Below are 19,714 nucleotides of genomic sequence, written 5' to 3'. Positions count from 1 at the left end.
TTCAAAGAGAAGAGAAAAAGAAATGACCAAAAAAAAAAAAAAAAAAAAAGAGAAGAATAGGGGAAAAAAAGCAAAAAAAAAAAAAACAACCCCAAACCAACTCATTGCTGAAGGCGTAAGCTGAAAAATATGGCAACAACTATATTTTTGCAACGGCCCCTCTTAAAAAATCCTGTAATGATTCATAATGACCCATCCAACTAAAAAGAGGAGCACCGATGACCTACCTGTCAGCTTTTAGCATCCTGCTAACAAGCTTAAAAGCACCGGGAAGGAGTAGAGTTGAGCCACAACCAGCGAAGGAGGGAAATAGGATCTTGCTTTTAGGGGAGCGGTTGTCCTCGCAGGAAGGTAAGTGCTTTTCGCTCCCTTCTTTCCTACCCATCTCCGAAGAAATTAAAGTAATGAGGCTGCCTGATGATAGACCCAAAATCTAATTTTCTGCAAACAACGGGGTGGGGGGTGTTGGTGTTTTAAGCCATTTGAGCTATGCAGCCCCATTAGGAAATGTAGAACTCTAATTAGCCAACTCTTTGAATGCGGCTTCTCTGAGCAGCTAATGGTGAGGAAAGTCCCACAGTAGCACAGTGATGAGTGTGAGGCAGGAATGTTGCTCCTGGACAGGAAGGGGGGGCTGGCAATAAAGTTTATAGCCATGAATTATGTCTTTGGAGTGTACAGACCCCGTGTGCCTACAGCCAGGAGCGTGTGCTGACAGATAGCAGTGGGAATGGGTTTTCAGTTGTGCACCCACCATAATGCTGCCTGCACTCCTGGAAGGGATCTCTCTCTTTGCACATCCATCCTTGCCATGCTGGAAGGATTGGGGGGGTTCCATGGCAATGGCAAGCTGTACTTTTCTATGTGGATTCCAGGGGGACAAATGAAGCTCATCCACTGGCTGTACCTCTCCGGGCTGGTGTTGGCTGTGCTGATCCCTGCAGCGTGGCAGGTGGCTCCCAGGGACACGGGGGATGCTCTCAGGTATGGCACTGGGTGGTTGGCTGTGTGCTGCGGCTGCTGCAGGCTGAGAGCTGAGCCTCTATTGAGCTATGTCTGATTCCTTTGGATTCATCCGTTCCACCAGCCCACACTGCCACGTCCCACAGGGGGTTCGTGGTGCCCAGACCCAATGGTTGTGTTGGCAGTGTGGTGAGCAAGGCTGAGTGCCTCTCTCTGTTCCATCCCTATGGGGACAAAGGCAACTGCCCCCCCTTTCCCCCACCTCCCCCCCGAGGCTGAAGGCAGCATGTGTCAGGAGCTGTTAACTATGGCAGGACACTGCAAAGAGCAGAGATCTCTGCTGCATGGGGAGATGCAGACACTGAGAGCGGTGCTGAGCCCATCTCCACACTGTGCAGGTGGGAAACCTTCTGTGGTCTCTGTGCCTGGAACTGGGGGTCCTTCTGCTCCCCATCTGCAGAGGGCTGAGAGCAGCAGTGGTGAGATCCCTGGGGCTGAAGGTGTCTATAAACCTGAAGCCAAGTGAGGTCCAGGGCACGGAACAGGACTTCACACGCACTAAAAGGGACAACGCTGGCCAGGCTTGTCAGATCCCCATCGTTATTTTTATGTGTTCTTTCAGATTTTCTGGACACTGCTCCATGCATTGCAGCATTTTGCAGCCTCCTGCAGCGAGGGCACAGGAACCCTTCTGTATCATGTGCGTTAATCCCTGCATTTTGCCCCATTTTTGCCATCAGATGGCCCTCGTACGCAGCCCCATCCAACACAAAGAGGCACTCGGAGGGCACCTTCACCAGCGACTTCACTCGTTACCTGGACAAGATGAAGGCCAAGGACTTTGTGCATTGGCTCATCAACACCAAGCGCTACAGGTAGAGGGGACAGGGGAGCAGGATGTTGCAGGGAAACACCCCTGTGCAATAGGAAAACAGTACAAGAGTCATGGAATCACTGAGATAGGAAAAGGCCTCCGGGGTCATCCAGCCCAACCCCAACCCATCCCACCATGCCCACCCAGCACATCCCCAAGTGCCATTATTATTATTATTATTATTATTATTATTATTATTATTATTATTATTATTATTATTATTATTTCCTTTTTAAAAGGTACAATTAAACAGCAATCCCAAGCTTTCCAGCATCCACACATGGCTGTTGGACCCCTGCATCACCAGCAGCAATCAGACCCTCTGCAGAAGGATTGATCCATGAAACAACTGCACAGACCTGCACGGTGTTTCCCATTCCCCTGCTGAAATCAGCGCTGCAGCTCAGCATCCCGGCCCTATTTAATTCCTCTTTCCTGCAGTGCTGCCCTCCCTAAATGTGGTTCTGGGGGCTCCGACCCACCCACCCCAGCACCCCGTGGGGATCCTGCATGCTGCTGCCTGAGGGCTATGGGAGAACCAAGCTCTGACCAGGGATTGGTTCAGGTGCCCCTTTTTTCTCCGAATTCCTCCAGTTTTAGGTAGATGGTAACCAGGATGTTCCCACCTGACCCCCCTGAGTATCCCATCCGCTCAGACCTACGGCTCTAAGATTAAATAAAGGAGTATATGAACATATTTGGTTTAATTCTGCCCTGTTTGTGTTGAAAATGGTACCAAAAGAAAACTTCACACTGAAGAGAGGGACTGCTCTCTCTGCATGCTACAGATGGAGGACATAAAGTGACGTCACTCAAAAAGGAACACCCCAATGATATCACCACCAACACACACAGCCCAAGGGGGATGAATTTTCCCCATATCAGTGCTGCTCGCTCCCCCACCTGTCTGAAACACCCATAAACAGGAACACCTCCATTCCTCTCCACCAGCACCACGACCCTTTGAAAGACACCAGAGCAGCAGTGAGACACAAACAGATTTTATTGGGTTATTTTCCCATCGTGGTCAATGAACGACAGAGAAAACCCACAGCAGATGGGGCTGGGATGGCGGAACACGTCAACAGCAGCGACAGTTCGAGACAGGAACCATGAGACAGCAGCACGGAGTCATATTTGGGTATTTGGGTTCCGCAGAACAAGCCCTAAAATTAACCAAATTCTTTAAAAAATATATGAATCAAAATTCAGAACTGGGAGACCACACAGCTTTGGTCGGATGTTTTCTTTCCCTCCCCGTTTTATTTACAACACCGAGAGTTTCCAAACTAGATCATCTCTTGCAACAAAAATAAAGTCATTTCGGTATCTCAGGAGCAAAAATAATTCACTCTCTATTTCTACATGTAGAATGGCAAGAAGGGAGAACACAGTGGGAGAAAATAGAAGTGCCAGCACCAAACTTATTACCCTCTTACTTTCCTCCCACCCTTCTTCACTTAGGGCTCTCCATAGGATTCATTTGGGATCCTGTTTTTATCCTATGGGAGAGGGGAGCTTTGCTCCTCCTCCTCGCACCCCCAGTGCTTCCAGAGCCCTCTAATGTAACAGAGCTGCCTTTGTGCTTGGCCCCAGGAGCTGTTTTAAGGCACCAGAGATGAGGAAGACCCTCAGCACCCATCCTGCACTGGGGGAATGAAGTTTGCTGCCAACCGAACCAACGTGGTGCGATGCAAGGAAGTGATCTTAATACCATGCTGAGTCCTTTGGATGCCTTTGGGATGCTCCCTACCCCTTAGATGGAAATATCAAATTGTCCCCAGGTCATAATGGTTGGAAAAGGCTTTTTGCTTGGGAGGGGAGGGGCAGGCAAATTCAAATGAGCAGAGTATCCTGGGGGTGTAAAAGCAAGGAAAGCAATGGATGTGGCTGGCTGCTCCTGTGACCATATGGTTCATTCAAAGCAGTGGGTTTTAAGAGTTTCCTTCTATCAACTTACAGCCAGGGACAAGAAGGTGGCATTTCTGCCCCTTAGAATCAAAGCACCATAATTTAGGTTGGAAGAGTCCTGAAAAATCATAGAACCTCAGAATGGTTGGGTTGGAAGGGACCTCAAAGGTCATGGAACCATAAGATGGTTGGGTTGGAAAAGATCTTAAAGGCTATGGAATCATAGGAAGACTGGGTTGGAAGGGACCCCAAAGATGATAGCACTATAGGTCTGTTTAGTTGGAAGGGTACTTAAGGATCACTCATTTCCAATCCCTTCTGTGGACACAAAGGAAAGAAAATGATGGCAAAAATGGAGCAAACACTTCTCCTTTCTCTCTGCACTTCCCACCACAGAGGACATCCCTCCCACACCAGCAGAGATATAGAAGGGAAGAGCAAATCCAAGCAAGGACCCCGAACCAAACCAGAACTCTGGCAGTGACGAAGAAGTGGAGAACGCATCAAATATAACAGAAAATGATTGTGTACATTCAGAGTTTATATTTGGACAGAAAAAGGGGAAATGGGGGGGATTCGATATAAAAAACAAAACTAGATAGCACTGAATGACCAAGCGGTAGCTGCCCCTCTACCACCACAGACCGCGACGACACACACACACACACGTACACACGGAGGCTGAGCAACACCGAGCTCCCACTGACAGCGAGGTGCACCTCAGATTGCTGGTCTAGAGATACTGAATGCCTGAAGCACACCGAGGATAACTTGAATGGCTTTAATGGGAATCCTGCTACTTGGAGGAGAGAACCAGGGAGGGTGCGTGTTTGCTTCCTCCACCCAACACAGCTGCGCTGGCTCATCCCTGAGTCACGTTCTTGCTCCTCTCCTTCAAAGCCAAGATCCCTAAAGAGGACTGAGGGGAAAATAAAGAAAAAGAGGGAAATGTAGAATCATTATGGTTGGAGAAGACCCCTAAAATCATCCACCCTCCAATCTAAACCTGCTTGCTGCCTGCTGCTGGGGATGAGCCCTTTGGCACTGTGGCTTGCAGAGCAGCATGGTCACATTCACCATTACCTTTTACTTTTTTCCTCCTCAGATTCAGAGTTTTTCTGCATTCATGGTGAGAGCCTTCCACACAGTCGTCTTCGACATTTCATCTGAGATGTTGATCTCAGAAGGGTCAGTTCTGCAACCACAGAATCAATTACTACACTTGAGAAAGACCTCATGAATCGTCAGGTTCAACCACCAACCAACATCCACCAAGTCCACTCACCACGTCCCCTAATAGAATCATAGAGCATTAAGGTTGGAAATGGCCCATAGGATCATCCAGTCCAACCCCAACACTTCCCACCATGCATGGTGGGGCTTCACCTGTCCTTGCTGTTCTGCTTGGGGACACCCACGTAGCTCGTCTTCCCCAGGCTCAGCTGGACTGAGTTTGCAGCAGCAGCTTCCATCATCTGCTGAGACTCCTGCAGCAGAGGGGCAGATCAACCTCCTGTCTTTGAGCAAAAACCCCACACAGCCATTGCATGCTGCCCCTCCTGGTCCTCAGCAGCTTTAGCACTGATGGAGCAGGAAGAAAACCTTTCACTCCAGATGTTTCAGGGGTTAAAAGACCCATTATGAGCAAATCTTTCCAATAATAATGATAAAAATAACAACAATAATAAAACAACTTTCTTTTAGAAGGCATTTTAATATTGTATGATTGCTCAACAGCTAAGCTTACTGTATGTCTGTTTGAGTGATAATTTAGGGTAAAAAAAATGGTTATGATGTAGGATCCAGGCCATTGGGATCTCCTGCTGTCTAGTTCCAGTCTCCCCACACCATTAAATGACTGGCTGTGATAGAAATCCCACAGCCCCCAGGCAACCAGCAGCAGCGTTACCTCTTCTTCTTTGGCTTCATTTTTGGCATCGTCCAACTTCTTCTTCTTGCTTTCTGGCATGAGGTCATCCAGCCAGCTGAGCTCTCGCTTTGAGAAGCAGAAATCCAGGACTTTCCGGACAAAAACAAGAGCCAAGACCTTCAGAAACAGAAACGTGGGATGGTTGGTCTGGAAAGGCCCTTAGAGGTCACAGACCCATGGAATGGTTGGGTTGGAAGGGACCTTAAAGGGAAGTCACGTTGAGAACAGAGGCATGACTACACCCCACCCAAAGCTGCAGTGTCTTGTTAAGAGCCACCAACCATCATGGGGAAGACGATGGCAGCACGGGACGCCTTGATGACCCAGAGCAGCACGAGGCAGGTGAGCTGCACCAGGGTGAAGAGGTGCACTTTGCGCAGAGGCACATGCCGCAGGTAGATGAAGTCGGGCTGGTGCTTGGCCGGCATCCCAAACAGCTTCAGGCGGTCAAAGAACTGCAAAACAATGAGGAGATGCCACCCTCTGTGCCTCTGCCATCTCCAACCAAGAAGCTGGGCTCCATGACCCCCTATGGGTTCATTCTATGATCCTGCATTTCCATCACTTGCGTTTAAAGAGGCTTTTCTCTTTCCCCTGCTACTCTCTATGAGAGCTTTTCTTCCCCCTTTTCCCAATAAGATGAAATATCAGGGAGCAAACACCTGCATGGCATAACAGTCCATACCTGGATTCCTCTGAGCGACGATACACCCATGTAGAGAAAGACGCCATACAGCACAGGCATCGGTATGAACTGCAAAGGGAACGCTATCACTGTAAGTAAAGCCACTGCATCTTCAACCTTATCCTTTCATTCTGCATAAAGTTGCCCAAAGCCTTCCAGTTTCCACAGGGAATTTTATCCATGAGACATTTTGTGCACGCAAAATGCAGAACTTTGGGGGGATTTTTTTTTTTTTTTTTTTCCATCAGAACAATCCGATTTTCTAGAAAGACTGAAGGGAAATGGGTGATTTCACCCATGCGACCATATGCTGCACTCCGTGATGGCAGAAAAACAGCTCTCACGTATCTCTGTGGCAACACGCAGAGGTGGTGCGCCTGCCTTCAGCCTGGAGATTAGATGGCTTTGTGGGAGGAACGTGCACAGCATGATTGCAGCATGTTTAGCCACCAGGAATGGCAGCTCTGAGGCAATGGGGAGCACAATGCAACCTGTCCACTCGCTGCCTGAATGCAGGTGATTTTAGCCCCTAAACACCGGTGGGTCCAAAAGACACCCAAAGAAATGATGTGGCTTGCTGCCCTCACATATGCCCAGCTGGGGTCTGAAGGGTTGGGAAGTGTAAGTGAGGCCAGTTGCTATTATGGGTCTCACATCAGTGTTTGGGATCACATCCTGTTGCCCCTCAGACTTGGAGAAAGGGGACTAGGGACTATTTTTGTGCAATCCCCCCAAATCTTTCAGGCTGTTGGTTGTGTTTTTCTCCTACCTTTAACACAGCAGTCAAGAAGACGGAGCAGCCCATGAGCACAAAGATCATCAATCCCGTCACCCTCTGCTCTCGTATCCCCAAAAATCTGGGTTGTTCTCCCGGAGCTGAGCAGCCCGACTCCAGTTTGAGGCTGTTCACGTGGGTGATGGAGAGGACGGTTGCGGCCACAAACCAGGGCAGCCCCATCACTGAGCACACCCCGAGCATCACAGCCACCATGAAGAGGTCCAGGTGGTACCCACAACCCTTCTGCAGAACGAGAAACAGAGCATCCCACAGCACAGGAGCAATGAAGCAAGCAGAGATGAGTTGTCCCCAAAACAACGTTTGCATTTTTTGAGGGGGTTGGGGATCACAACCCCTTACCTTCAGCCTGTGCTCCTTCCTGTTCACAATGACGGCGGTGATCTGCTGGTCCATGAATATCAGGATGGTGCAGAGCAGAGCTGGGATGAGTGCAGCCAACACCGTCCACCATGGGTTGGGTCCTATGGGGTTCATGAGCCACCCACGGTCATCTCTGGTGGGCTGGGACAAAGAACTGGCATCAGCATCACCTGCCAGCTTGGATTTTTCCCTCTATCTCCACTTTGGAGCATCCCCAACACTTTGCATCACTGTCTGCCATGGGGTTCAGCAGTACCAGAGTTCTCTTTGCAAGCACCCATAGGTATTTCTTCTGTAGATATCAAGTTTTAGGGTCGTCCAACCCTGTGCCAAAGCTCCCCCATTACCTTGAACATATGGGGGACGTGGAGCTTTGGCGATGGGATCCCAATGAGGAAGTCAATGACCACCATGATGACGATGGTGAGGAAAACAGCAAAGTCACTTATTGTAGAGCGGACCTGGGGGTTGGGGGGCAAGAAAGCAGTGCTGAAAGAAAGGGTCATGGCAAACACAGGAACAGCACGAGATGATAAAGCTTAGGGATGTGAACAACATGAAGGCTGGTCAACAAAACCCCACCACTCTGAGGACGTGAGCTGAATCCCTTGGTTAGAAACTGCTGCTGAGTTTGTCCCTGTGAGATCTGTCGTCACATAGGAAAGAAAACAGCTTAATTAAGGGGAAAGGGATGTTTTAATTCTTTTTGGTTTAATCATTATTAAATATTTGGAAATAAACATCTGCCACTACAACCACTCTCACTGCTGAAATGGGAATAAGGCACTGAGGCATATTTGTTCCCTATAAGGAAGAAATATCTTCTTCTATGGCAGCTCCTCATTTGAACCAGCCTTCCCCTTGAGCACACAATGGTGAGGGGAAAGAAAATAGCTTTAGAGGATCTGATTTCATAGAATCATGTCATCATTTTACACTGCTCTGTAGCAGGTGGCCTCAAGGCAGGTGGGAAATCACTGAGTTTACAGAAATGGTGAGGAAACACGTCAATGGGGATCCCATCCAAACCAATGGAGATCCCATCCAAGCTGATGGAGATTCCATCCAAGCCAATTGAGATACCATCCAAGTCAATGGAAATCATGGCCTTCAAGGCTCTTCCATCAGCAGTTCTTGGCCCAGAGGTGGCAAATGCTCCAGTATTTGGGGCAATGAGTGTGGGGCCTGCTGCTGGCCCCCACCTTCTACCTACTCTGGTTGGGAAGTAGCGGCTGGTTTTAAACATCTTCAATGAGCTTGAGAGGACAAAGGTGGAGAAGAAGAGGATGCAGGACCAGAAGAGGACATTGGGTGTGTAGGGACCATCGTGTCCGCAGGCGGGTCCATGAAATTCTCCATGCAAATGTCGACATTCCTGGAGAAACAGAGCATGAGGACACAAAAGAGGTGCATGTGCTCAAAGGAAACGTTGGGTGACTGGGGCAGGGTTGGGGGCTTGGTCCAAGATCCATGACCTTGTGCCTGCTGCTGGCAGAGGATATTTGTATCCGAGGAGCAGTGGGACCTTAACGAGTGACACATCAACAAAGGGGAGAGGTAAAAATGGGCTGTGATGGGGCACAGAGCCATGGCACGATCTCCACTTGGACTGCATGCAGTCATGGCTGAAGGCATAGCAGGGGAATGAGACACCCAAAGGAGATTCTGGAACCTCTTGGGGGCAGAGTTAAGGGAGAAGAGGGAAGGAGGGCAGTGACCACCATGGCAGGAAAGGAGAGACAAAGCGTCATCTCCCAGGGCCCATCCCTGGGACACATCAGACACGCGGATGTGTGCACACTCAGACACTAAGACTTATGCATGTAGGTGCAGACAGCACTGACTAAGAACTAGCCCTGGAGTTACTGAGGACCAATTAAAGAACCAATTACCACCTTCAGGAATGAACTTAAAACCTCCATCTCCTCCAGTGCTCACTGACCTCACTCCCATCCAGAAATACCATCCTGCAGTGCAGCCTTGGGTGACAGCCATCACCAACAGGGCTGGGAATGTGATGCACTCCTTCCCAAGACCACGGGTGGGAAGCACACACGCTGCACATCAGTTTGAAGCACAACATCACCTGAAGGGCTTTGGCACCACGGTTGGCACCAATGGGCACTTACAGATACAGTGAGGTTTTCCCAGGCGATGGCTGCAGGGTTGACCTCATTGCTCTGCCAAAAGCGCAGCGTTTCGTTGGTGGGATGAGTGGGAGCCTCACACTTACAGCTGGGAGGAGAGAACCAAGGGGAAGGGAAGGAGGAGCAGTGGAGGTGCAGCCCTAAGGAGCTGCCAATGGGGTGATTTAGGGGAAAAAACCCACTAGTAGAGGGTGAGGAAGTCCAGCTGGCTGTGCATGTGCACTGGGTAGGTCTCTCCCAGGAAGATGAGCTTCTCCAGAGCCTCGTAGATGAAGATGATGCAGATGAGGGCGGCAAAGGCTTCCTCAGTGAAGCGGGTGATGTAGCACACCAGGCAGCTGGCATCTGTGGCCACCAGCACTATGCAGAGGAAGGCAGTCCACAGCCCGATGCACGTCCTCAGGGACAGGTAGGAGAGCGCATAGTCCCTGCGATGGGAGGGAAACCCAATGGGATTTCCTTCAGGGAAAATCCAGAGAGATGTAGGAACGTGCCAAGGAATGCAGTTTGCATGCATTACAGACAGCCTCGGGGCTGCAGGGTGTGGGCACAGGGGTGGAGAGGCCAATTAGGTAATTAGCATTATTTAACAGTGATGGGGTGTTAATATCTCAGAGGCTAATTGAGGTCAGGTCTTTGCAGGGGAGCACATTGTGTTTGCCATAGAAGCCATCTTCAATCAGCTCCAATCTTATAGCTACCATTAAGAGAAATAACAGGAAAACGAGAAAAACAAAGACCTCTTCTCAGCCTTCAGAAGGCTCCGTGCAGCCAGCCTTACTTGCAGAACTTGTAGAGGATCTTCTCAAACACGAGGACAGGGCCGGTGCTGCCAAGGATGGTGAGAGGTTGGCCAGCAAAGAGGGAAAACACAACGCCAGTCATAGACGCACCCAGCAGCGACTCCATGGCGCTCTGCCCAGGGAAGAGAGGAGCAACTAAATCACGTGGGTAAAGCACCCATGGATAAAAGCAAAGTGAGAAAAGCATTGGTGTGAAAAAAGTGACGTGAAATTTGAAATTGAAAATAGAGACATAGAAACAGCAGATAGAAACGTGGGGTCATTTAGGTTGGAAAAGAGATTAAAGGTCATCAGGCTCAACTGCCAACCCAACAAGTCCCATCACCAACCCATATCCCATCGTGCCGCAGCCACGCACACCCCCCATCACCCCACACTCACTATGTGGCCATCAGTCGCCTCCCCCAGCAGCCCCCCGAAGGTGATGACAGGGGACATGCAGGCGCAGTAGAGGAAGAGGAAGGATGCCAGGCACTGCAGACTCAGCGCGTCCCGAAAGTCGCTCCAGAACCACGGTGCTTTTCGCTTCACATCCAGGATCAAACCTCCAAAGAGCCTGGAGGAGGGACAGGAAAACAGACAGTTATGACAGAACAGAGAACTTTCATAGCTAAAATCAGTGTCCTCCCATTTCACACACAAAAAAAGCCCCTCCAGCAATGAAAAGGAGCTAACCTGAGACCCCATCGTAGAATCATGGAACCATAAAACCACAATATGGCTCGGTTTGAAAGGGACCTCAAAGATCATAGAACCACAGAATGGTTGGGTTGGAAGGGTCCTTCAAGACCATAGAGTGATAGGATGGTTGAGTTGGAAGGAATCATAAAGATCACAGAGCCATAGGATGGTTGAGTTGGAAGGGCCCTCAAAGTCCCTCCAGCTCTGCCCCCTGCCCTGGGCTTGTCCAGGGCCCCATCTATACCCTTGAGCATCTCCATGGTTGGGATACCCACACTTCTACAGACAGCAGTGGTCTCACTGCCCTCTGGGTAAAGTATTTCCACCCCACACCTCACCCAAATCTCCCGTTTTATTCTAAATAGGAATATTGAACCTCCCACCTTCCCGTCCGCTCCAGCTCAGGGCCGCTGTGTTTTTCAGGCTTTCTGTGAGAAGCACTGTCATCCAGAGCTCCGGGCATCTTCCTTTTTTTCTGTACAGATAGCCATAAGACATAGAGATGGATTCATTTGTAAGCCTCCCACCCACCCCCTCACACCTCCCTGCATGGCGGCACCCACCTGCGAAGGGACGTTTTTGGGGGGCTCGATGCGGATCGATGGGTCCCACTCTCCTGGTGGCAGCACCGTGACTTGGTCCAGGAACTCATCGATACCAGCCACCAGGTCAGCCCGGTCCTTGGCTTTGTAGGCAACGTCATGAAACACCTGCAGGTGTGGGGGACAACTGGTGAAAGGGGGACAATGTGACATCGGTGTCCAAATAGTCCAAAGACCACTATGGTCACCCAGTCTAATTGTCAACTCATCTCCATCATGGCCACTATATGGGGAGATGCAGACCCCAAGTGTTGGCTTTAGGTGCAAAAAGAGGGTGGGTTATTTAGAGCTTCCAGCTCTCCAAATCTGCTTCCTTGCTACAGTGGAGGCGGTCTGAAATCCTCACTGCAGTGGAAGATGGGGAGAGAGGGAGAAAGCCAAAAATGACCCCAAAATCTCTATTATCACACCTCATCCGTCATGAGCGTGGCCATGGACCTGCCGATCTCGTGGTACTGATGGGCTTTTCCTTCCGGTCCCAACAACACAAAGAGAAACCTGAGTGAGAAAGAGAGAAGAACAGGTCCTTGCTTAGGGAGTGCCCAAAGAAATCCCAGCAGCACAACATGAGACCAGGCAGGTGGGCGATGGGTTGGAGGTGGAGAATGGGAGACGGGGGGAATGTGCTCTCAAACTCACTCCTGCTGGCCTCATTCCCTTGGGATGAATTGAGATGTTGGGTTTATATGTTACTTTTAAAGAACTTTATGCTTTTCCTTCAGACCTGGTTGGGAGGGGGACTTCTGTCATGCCCGAGAGGAGGACAGCCGGGGTGAGGCGGGCGAAGGCCATGATGGGCTGCTGAAGGAAATCCAGCTCTCCCACCAGCACATTGGCTGCTTCAGCCCCAGTGGGAATTTTCTTCATGAAGTGCAGCTCTGCCTGTGAACAACAAATAAAGGGATTGCCAGGCTTTTATCCCAAAATGAAAGCCCGCAGCACTCTGCTGTAGACACATTTGTAAGAGCAAAACCAGCCCTAAAGGCCACAGGATCTCACCTTGCTTAAATCCATGGGGCTGGTGTCGTGGTTCACCCCATTTTTAGCTTCTATGGTGGTGGGAGGAGGATGTGGGATGAGCGTTTGGACTGGGAGGAGAAAGAAAGACTCAGAAAGACAGACAAGGAGCAATTGGGGCACATATCCTTGTGCAGGGCAAGTCCAATGGGGCCAGATCCTACAAGAACCTTCACCCGGTGTCAAACCCTACAGGAACCTTCACCCAGTGCTTGGCCCTATAGGACCCTTCACCTGGCTTGTCAGCAAAGGAGAGGACGATGGGGAGGAGGTTGTTTCTCTTCTTCTCATTCTGGTGGTGGTGCTTCTTGAGAAGGACCTCCCGGACCTTCTCCCGTATGCTCTCATCAAACTCACTGGAGTGGTTCTGCTGGTCCAGGATCATATCTGAGGGTGGTAAAGGGACGTGAGAACCCCTGCAGAACCCAAGAGGAATGCAGCCCAGCTCAGCCCAGCTTTGTTCCATGAGGAATTTTAATGCAATCAAGCTTCTGCAACAAAAGCAAGGGTTTTCTTTCGCTAAATAAACAGCGTCTAAGTGCTTATTCATGGCTCAGCTACAATCATTTCTCCTTCTAAATAATGCCATTTCCTCGCCTGGTCTGGTCTTTCAGAATCACTCCACCTTTCTAACCAAATTATAAGCAACCCACAGCACAGACATTCCCCGAGTCCCCTCCACCAAATGACTGCAACCTGCTGAGGAACGTGCTGAGATTGGCTGTGACTCCACTGCCTCCTGAAAGGGCTGAATGGAGACCATCAGACAACCATCGTTTCCCCAAAGCTTCTTTTCCAATTAACTTCTATCATCTTCCCCCTCCCCTCATCCCCAAACACATTGCCTGGTCATCTGCCAGATAGACTCTGCCTTCCAAAGTTCCCAGATCCTGAGCGTTAAGGCAAAAGGGAATAATGAAGAATGAGAGGAAATAGCTGTTAATAATTGATTTATTTAACGAGGCTCAGCCCTTATGCAGGCTATGTTCATTTCTAAGAGGTTCAGCTCCATGCAAACTCCATGTTTCCATGAGCAGACTGCTGAGCCCTGATTGCAAACACCTTTTTTAGGATGAGAAATAACCTCTAAGTTGTTTCTCCAGCCCCACAAATGGCTCCCAGAAGGGTCCCGTGTTGCAAGAAGATGCTCAGCCTGCCGCCAGACCAAAGCAAACCCCAACAAACCTTAGTGACACAAAAGTGCCATGAGATTTCTGGAAGATAGGATGAGCTGCGTGGGGTTTGCAGTGCAGCCCTACCCCGATACCTGCAATCTCCTCGGTGCTGTTGGCACACATATCCAGCAGCACTGTGCCTTTGATGATGCAGTTCCTCAGCTCAAAGAGGCTGTGCAAGGAGAGCGTGGCCACGTAGGGTTTGCTCCAGCGCTCGCCGCCGTCTTCCACGTCCTCCTCAAACTTCAGCCACCTGCGGGCAGCGCTCGGGGTCAGCCCCATGGCACCGCAGACAGCCCTGCTGCAGGAGGAGCTGCCATTTACCTGGCTGTCTCCTTCCACTCTGCGCCCTCTCCCTCCTTCACACAGATCTCATCCAGTTCAGTGAACAGGTCATGCGGGACGTGCTGCTCGTCCTCCTCGGTGCTGAGGATGAACTGCACCCTCTGGGATGGCGTGTCTGTGGGAGAAGCACAGACCCAAACATGCTCCATGCTGGGACCAGGTCAGCCATAAGCATCCAGTAAAGGCAAAACTTAAGTTGGAAAAGACCTCTATGATCACCAAGTGCAACCATCAGCCCATCCCCACCATGCCCGATAACCATATCCCTAAAGTCCTACAGCTCCCCAACTCCAGCCCTGCACAGCAATGCAATTTGCACCCCAAACAGCAGCTACGGCCCTCGAGGCCGCCCCACAGACCTCACCCATGGAACCCCCCTGCTCCAAAGCTCCTCATGCCCAGGACTCACATTGGCAGCCCTGCTCTTCGGGGGCTGCCTCCTTCGCCCGCTCACGCTTCCGATGCTTCTGGCTGCGGGGCCGGTGGTGCCGGTGGCTCTGCCTCACCAGGGGCATCTGCACACCCACATACAGGGTCCGGTGTCCTGTGGTAGAGCAGGAGCTTATCAGAGTGCTGAGCAACATCCAAAGGGGGAACCCAGGGGGATGAAGATGGGACCTGCTCGGTGCTGCCAGGACAAGGGGAACTGAGCACAGGTTGCAGCCCAGAATGTTCTGTCTGAGCAGGAGGAACCCAAAGGTTCTTTCCAGCCCCTTTTGCTCTGGGATTCACCCTGCCCTCCTCCATTAAAAGAACATGAGAATTGGGAAAGGAAGCGTGTTTCTTGGTTAGCAGGTACAGCAGGTGCTGCTATAGCCCAACACAATCCTTAAGGTGGGAAAAGATGATCCAGTCCAACCTCTCACCTTCCAGCTCCTCCTTCTCATAGTGGATATTGACAACGTTGCTTGTTCCTCCCTTGTCAACCACCACTTCTTCATCGGGTCCCTGTTGGGCAAGGAGCAGGGTTACATTTTATTCTTGTATTCTTATAGAAATTGAGGTTGCCAGTATTTACTGCGGGAGGAGAGGGTGGCACGTGTCGGACCCCCTCAAAGGCAAAACCCATCCCGATGTTTCTGTAGCCCCTTGGTAGCTTTCTATAACAAACAGAGGCTGTGCATGCCCCGTCCATCCCCGGAGGTGTCCAAAGCCAGGTTGGATGGGGCCCTGGGCAGCCTGGGCTGGTATTAAATGTGGAGGTTGGTGGCTGTGTCACAGGTGGGGGGGGTTGGAGCTTCATGATCCTTGAGGTCCCTTTCAACCCAAGCCATTCCCTGATTCCATGAAGTAAATGAGGAGATTTCAAGACTAAGGGTGGAAATGCACTTTTCCGTGCCTGAAGATGCAGCGCAGCTGTGCTGGATGGAGATACCTGCAGAGCTCGCTAGGTGGCACTTGGCCACAGGACATGGCCATCACCAGCTCCAAAAGCAGAGACCTACAAGAGCAGCTCGGTCTCCAGCACTGTGGGGCACGGGCAGCCCATGCCTTCCATGGAAGATGTGATTTTTCCCCTTGGAAAAGAGCTGATGCCTTCCTGGGCTGCTCTTGGGGTTGACCTGATGCTCCCATGGCCAAAGCAGCTCTCACGGCTCCTTTGTTTGCCCACCTCCGGCCCATTTTAGCAGCAGGGAGCCCTGGCCACGCTACCTGCAGCTTCTGCACAAGGGTTATCTCCGACTCAGCCCCGCGTTGGACATTGCCTTTGGGGGCAGGTGGATCCTTTGGGCGCTGCATGGAGCCGGGATCCTCCAGGACATCTGAGTAGATCCTGCAGCCCCCAGCAGAGCTGTCCCCACCAGGAGGAACCCAGTGACACCCCCGGTCCCAACCGCACAAAGACGGGTGGGTTTCCGGAATCAGAATTCATGGGGCACGGCCATGAGATTAATCAAAGACACGCGCTCTGAAACTGGGAGATGCCCACCAACACCACGTCCCCACCGATATGATGGTCCCAGCAAAACGATGCTCCCACCAACACAATCTCCCCACCACCACGATGTCCCCACCAACACTTCCACCAGCCAATGGCCTCCAGTCCCTGGGAGCATTGGGTTCTCACCCCTCATCCCACAAGAACTGAAGTCATGGCTAAAATACAGATGGAAATCCATCAGGATGATGGAATTTGGTTGAGCCAAAGGCAGCGGTGCCCAAAGCATTCCTGGTTGGAGCCCATCTGTTAACGGGGCTGAATGATGGAGCGGCTGAAGGTCATTTGGGCTTCTTCCACATTTGAAAAGCAAGCAGCCTATTTCCAACCAGCAGAGCTTTTCTCCCAGGTGAGGAGGCAGCAAAGTAGAGCTCCATGCAAAGGTTTCTCATCCCCATACCCTGCAGCTTTGCACCCCACAGTGGTGAAACCGCTGCCCAGAGCCCTCACAGAGCACAGGAATGGGGCATCCCTCTGGGTGAGCACCTCCTCTCTTCCCACAGCCCGACCTGACGTCCTGATCTGAGCTCATCCCCATCTGAGCTCATCCCCATCTGAGCTCATCCCTCCGTGCTGCACGTTCCCCCCCCTGCAATGAACTCAGACCGGAGGTGAAGTGCCGGCCCTGAAAGGTGAGGCAGCTGTAAGACAACACGGCAAGGGAAGCCGACACCGAGCTCCGCCCGGAGCAAATCCCATCGGGATCCGAGCTCCAATCCCGCTGCTTCTCTATTATTTAGTGCTCGGTGCAACGGTAGCAAATGGACGTGGGCACACCTCCCTGTGCCAGACCCACAGTCTGTCTGGGCTCTGAGCAGCCCATCCCCCTTTGAAGCCCCCTGTAATGGTGCCATCAAAGTAAATGGCCCTGAGACAACACTCGGTCCCTGCTCCACGCTGCTGTTTGCTGAGCAACAACTTTTATTTCCATGTTGCAGTGGGGATTTGTCTCAGTGGGGAACTGCCTCAGTTTCCCTGCCTCAGTGAAGCTTCTCCAGTTAAGAAAGCACTGCATGAGTAGGGTCAAATGAATGGGTTTCTATGGGGTCGATGGGGTTTGATGGGTTGCATTGGGTCCCAAGGGAGGTGCCAGGTCCCATGGGGTGCTGGATCTCAGTAGGTGGGTGCAGAGGGGCCAGATGATGCTAAAATGGGGGGGGGAGCTCCCTGCTGCTCCCTGCTGCACCCAACCCCTCCCGGGACTGCATGTTGTGGGGCCTTTGTCCCCACTCTAATGGGCTGTGGCCACACAAAGGGGACACGTCCAGGTGTGGAGGGGGTGGGGGGCCCAGGGACGTGCCACCAGCCGGGGACACCCTCCATATGCCCTTTGTGCCCCTCCCAGGCAGGCGCCTTCCACCTTTGCATCCACCTCGTGCATCCCCCCGTCCCCCCCACCTCCATCCCTCGGCCTTTCAGCTGCCCCCATTTCAGAACCTGCCCCCCGCCCCCCACACACTCATTCTTGTACAGATGCTCTCCCCATCCCTTGCAAACACGTTGCATCCCCACTGCAGACCAATCACAACCCCCCCTCTTTGCAGATACTTTGCCCCCAACCCAGCAAACGCCCTTCATGCCCCCCATCCTGCACCCCACCCCACCCCCCCTTCCTGCCGCTGGAAATGCCGCAGTGAGCAGCCACGGAGCATCCTCCGGCCGCACCGGGTACCCCTCCCCGTGCACCCCCCACCTGATAGCTGAGGATGCCATCGGGCTCCGTGCTGCCCGCAGGCATGGCTGGGCTGGGGGGGGGCCGGGCTCCCCCCGGGGCTCGGGGCCAGGGGGGGCCGCAGCCGCTCCGCACCCCGATCTGCTCACATCGGCTCCACCATCTCCGGAGCGGGGACAAACCCCGCCCAGGGCCGGGAGGGGGCGGGGGAAGGAGGCCGAGCCCATTGAGGGGGGGGGGCACTGGGGGGGGCACTGGGGGGCAACGCAGCTCGGCCCGCTCCACTGGCAGCCTCCTCTCCTTCCCCCGGGGTCCCCCCGCATAGATCCCCTTCGGCACGGCCCCGATGCTCCCCGGCATCGCCCCCCCGAGGCCCCCACCGTCATCACCTTCCTGTGATCACCTGTTCCTGCCCCCAACAATTCCCTTCCTGCCCCCGGCCCTTTAGCAGCAGCCCCGCAGCACTCAGCAGCCACCCCTGCTCCCTCCAGCTTCACCCCTAAAGCATCACCTCCCCCAGCATCACCTCCTATCCAGCATCACCCCCCTCTGCAGCTCTGCTGCACAGACTATTACCCCCTTCTGCTGCTCCCTGATGTATTTTCAGTGGCAGATCCTAAAGGCAAAAAGCCCTTTCCCAAATCCCCCTGACCAAGATGTTGCTCTCAGTTCCCACACGTAACACCCTGCTGGTGATATTAATTGATTGGAAACGGCCTTTGCTCCGTGTCCCAGCTTCAGACTCCTTGAGCTCATGTCCAGGATAAGGAAAACATTTATTTTCCATTAATGGGAGATGTAAGCAGAGGGTCAGTTATTAATTAACAGAGCCATTAGCAGTTTCCTTACCCTCTCTGGAAGCGCAGGTGTGTTCCTGTTGTGGGTTGTGGGGAGGAAATGTAACTATTTCACCACATTCCCCATTAGAGGCATTGCATCCCCCTCCTGTGCCCGGTGGGATCCTGATTGCTTTTGGGTCCTATCTGGAGCGTGTGAATGATTGACTGTACATGGCCAGGATGCCCAGGTCCCAATTTCCCTCCCACCAGCCCAGCATCCTTCATTAGAAAACCCAACAACTGAACATTTCCCACCCCAAGCTGTTATCCAGCTGCAGTTTCAAAGCTTGGTTTCCATTGGGAATAGGTGACACCTCCTTCTCCCAGCCCTGCTTTGAAACCAAGAGCCACAGGAGGACACGCCAACCCCCAGCCCTACGCAGGCACCCAACAGCAAGAAAGCAAGCAGGCGTAATCCTGCTTGGTTTTCCAATCCAACCTCAATTTCTCCTTACTGGAAACTGCCACCAAATCTGCCATTCCTTCCCAGAAATGACCCAACTGCAGCCCCGGTGAGCTGACCTGGGGACAGCAATAACACCGCCCACCCTGCAGCTAAAACAAACACCCTATACTTAAGGTTGGTTGGGAAGCAGAGTTACGCTCACGCCAATGGAAAGTGTGGGATTAAAAAAAGAAGCTCCTGTGTCACCGTGGACCATCTGGCTGGGAGGGGGGGGTGGGGGGGGGGTGACTAATTGCACCATACAACGTAACGTCTAAAAATACAGTGAAGCGTGTTGAGAAAGTTCACGCAGTGAAGTTAGATGGTGGTAGAACCTCCACAGCTCAGCCCCAGCCTGAGTCACCAGGAAAGGAGCACAGGCAAAGAACCAACGGCACAACTCGAGGTCTGCGTGACCCCAAAGGAGCCCAGAGTGATTTGCCACAGAACCCCAAAACCTCCCCAGCGCAGAACAGAGAACCTGTGCAGTGCCCCCAGGGAACCACTGGCCTCCTTGGCCTCCAGTG

The 19,714-nt window shown here is 52.1% G+C and overlaps 2 protein-coding genes across 4 annotated transcripts; one reads left to right on the top strand and one right to left on the bottom strand.

Annotated features, from left to right (window-relative positions):
* The first annotated feature begins 300 nt into the window (after nucleotides 1-300).
* LOC140263281 (pro-glucagon-like) lies at nucleotides 301-2,452 on the top strand. Its single transcript, XM_072358107.1, has 4 exons — nucleotides 301-351; nucleotides 876-984; nucleotides 1,704-1,838; nucleotides 2,077-2,452. The coding sequence occupies exons 2-4, from the start codon at nucleotides 884-886 to the stop codon at nucleotides 2,084-2,086; spliced, it is 246 nt and encodes an 81-aa protein (XP_072214208.1). The 5' UTR covers nucleotides 301-351; nucleotides 876-883; the 3' UTR covers nucleotides 2,087-2,452.
* A 1,821-nt stretch (nucleotides 2,453-4,273) lies between these two features.
* Nucleotides 4,274-18,095, bottom strand: SLC4A8 (solute carrier family 4 member 8). Of its 3 annotated transcripts, XM_072358058.1 has the most exons (25): nucleotides 17,925-18,095; nucleotides 15,159-15,240; nucleotides 14,702-14,836; nucleotides 14,272-14,407; nucleotides 14,040-14,200; nucleotides 13,007-13,159; nucleotides 12,755-12,843; nucleotides 12,480-12,637; nucleotides 12,166-12,253; nucleotides 11,717-11,863; nucleotides 11,537-11,628; nucleotides 10,854-11,028; nucleotides 10,451-10,584; nucleotides 9,852-10,097; nucleotides 9,652-9,757; nucleotides 8,736-8,897; nucleotides 7,870-7,983; nucleotides 7,502-7,663; nucleotides 7,133-7,384; nucleotides 6,364-6,432; nucleotides 5,960-6,133; nucleotides 5,658-5,795; nucleotides 5,135-5,235; nucleotides 4,832-4,943; nucleotides 4,274-4,667 (listed from the first exon to the last, which is right to left on the bottom strand). In XM_072358058.1, exons 1-24 carry the CDS (start codon nucleotides 17,967-17,969, stop codon nucleotides 4,856-4,858), a joined length of 3,207 nt encoding a protein of 1,068 aa, XP_072214159.1. In that variant the 5' UTR covers nucleotides 17,970-18,095; the 3' UTR covers nucleotides 4,274-4,667; nucleotides 4,832-4,855. The 3 variants fall into 3 exon arrangements, with proteins under 3 accessions (XP_072214159.1, XP_072214160.1, XP_072214162.1); XM_072358059.1 differs by lacking the exon at nucleotides 8,736-8,897 and having other exon boundaries at nucleotides 15,159-15,241; nucleotides 17,923-18,095; XM_072358061.1 differs by lacking the exons at nucleotides 7,870-7,983; nucleotides 8,736-8,897 and having other exon boundaries at nucleotides 15,159-15,241; nucleotides 17,923-18,095.
* Between the last annotated feature and the right edge of the window lie 1,619 nt (nucleotides 18,096-19,714).

This window comes from Excalfactoria chinensis, chromosome 28 (assembly GCF_039878825.1).
Source record: "Excalfactoria chinensis isolate bCotChi1 chromosome 28, bCotChi1.hap2, whole genome shotgun sequence".
Taxonomy (NCBI): domain Eukaryota; kingdom Metazoa; phylum Chordata; class Aves; order Galliformes; family Phasianidae; genus Excalfactoria; species Excalfactoria chinensis.
This window is presented reverse-complemented; position numbering and strand designations above follow the sequence as displayed.

What these genes read in the sequence shown, in the direction of transcription:
- LOC140263281 (XM_072358107.1), top strand. Translation starts at nt 884, where the DNA reads ATGAAGCTCATCCACTGGCTGTACCTCTCCGGGCTGGTGTTGGCTGTG. An exon ending in GACACGGGGGATGCTCTCAG is followed by an intron (nt 985 to 1,703) that starts GTATGGCACTGG and finishes TTTTGCCATCAG; the next exon opens with ATGGCCCTCGTACGCAGCCC.
- SLC4A8 (XM_072358058.1), bottom strand. Translation starts at nt 17,969, where the DNA reads ATGCCTGCGGGCAGCACGGAGCCCGATGGCATCCTCAGCTATCAG. An exon ending in AGGCGACTGATGGCCACATA is followed by an intron (nt 10,585 to 10,853) that starts GTGAGTGTGGGG and finishes TTCCCTGGGCAG; the next exon opens with AGCGCCATGGAGTCGCTGCT. An exon ending in ATGAAGCCAAAGAAGAAGAG is followed by an intron (nt 5,236 to 5,657) that starts GTAACGCTGCTG and finishes CCTCTGCTGCAG; the next exon opens with GAGTCTCAGCAGATGATGGA.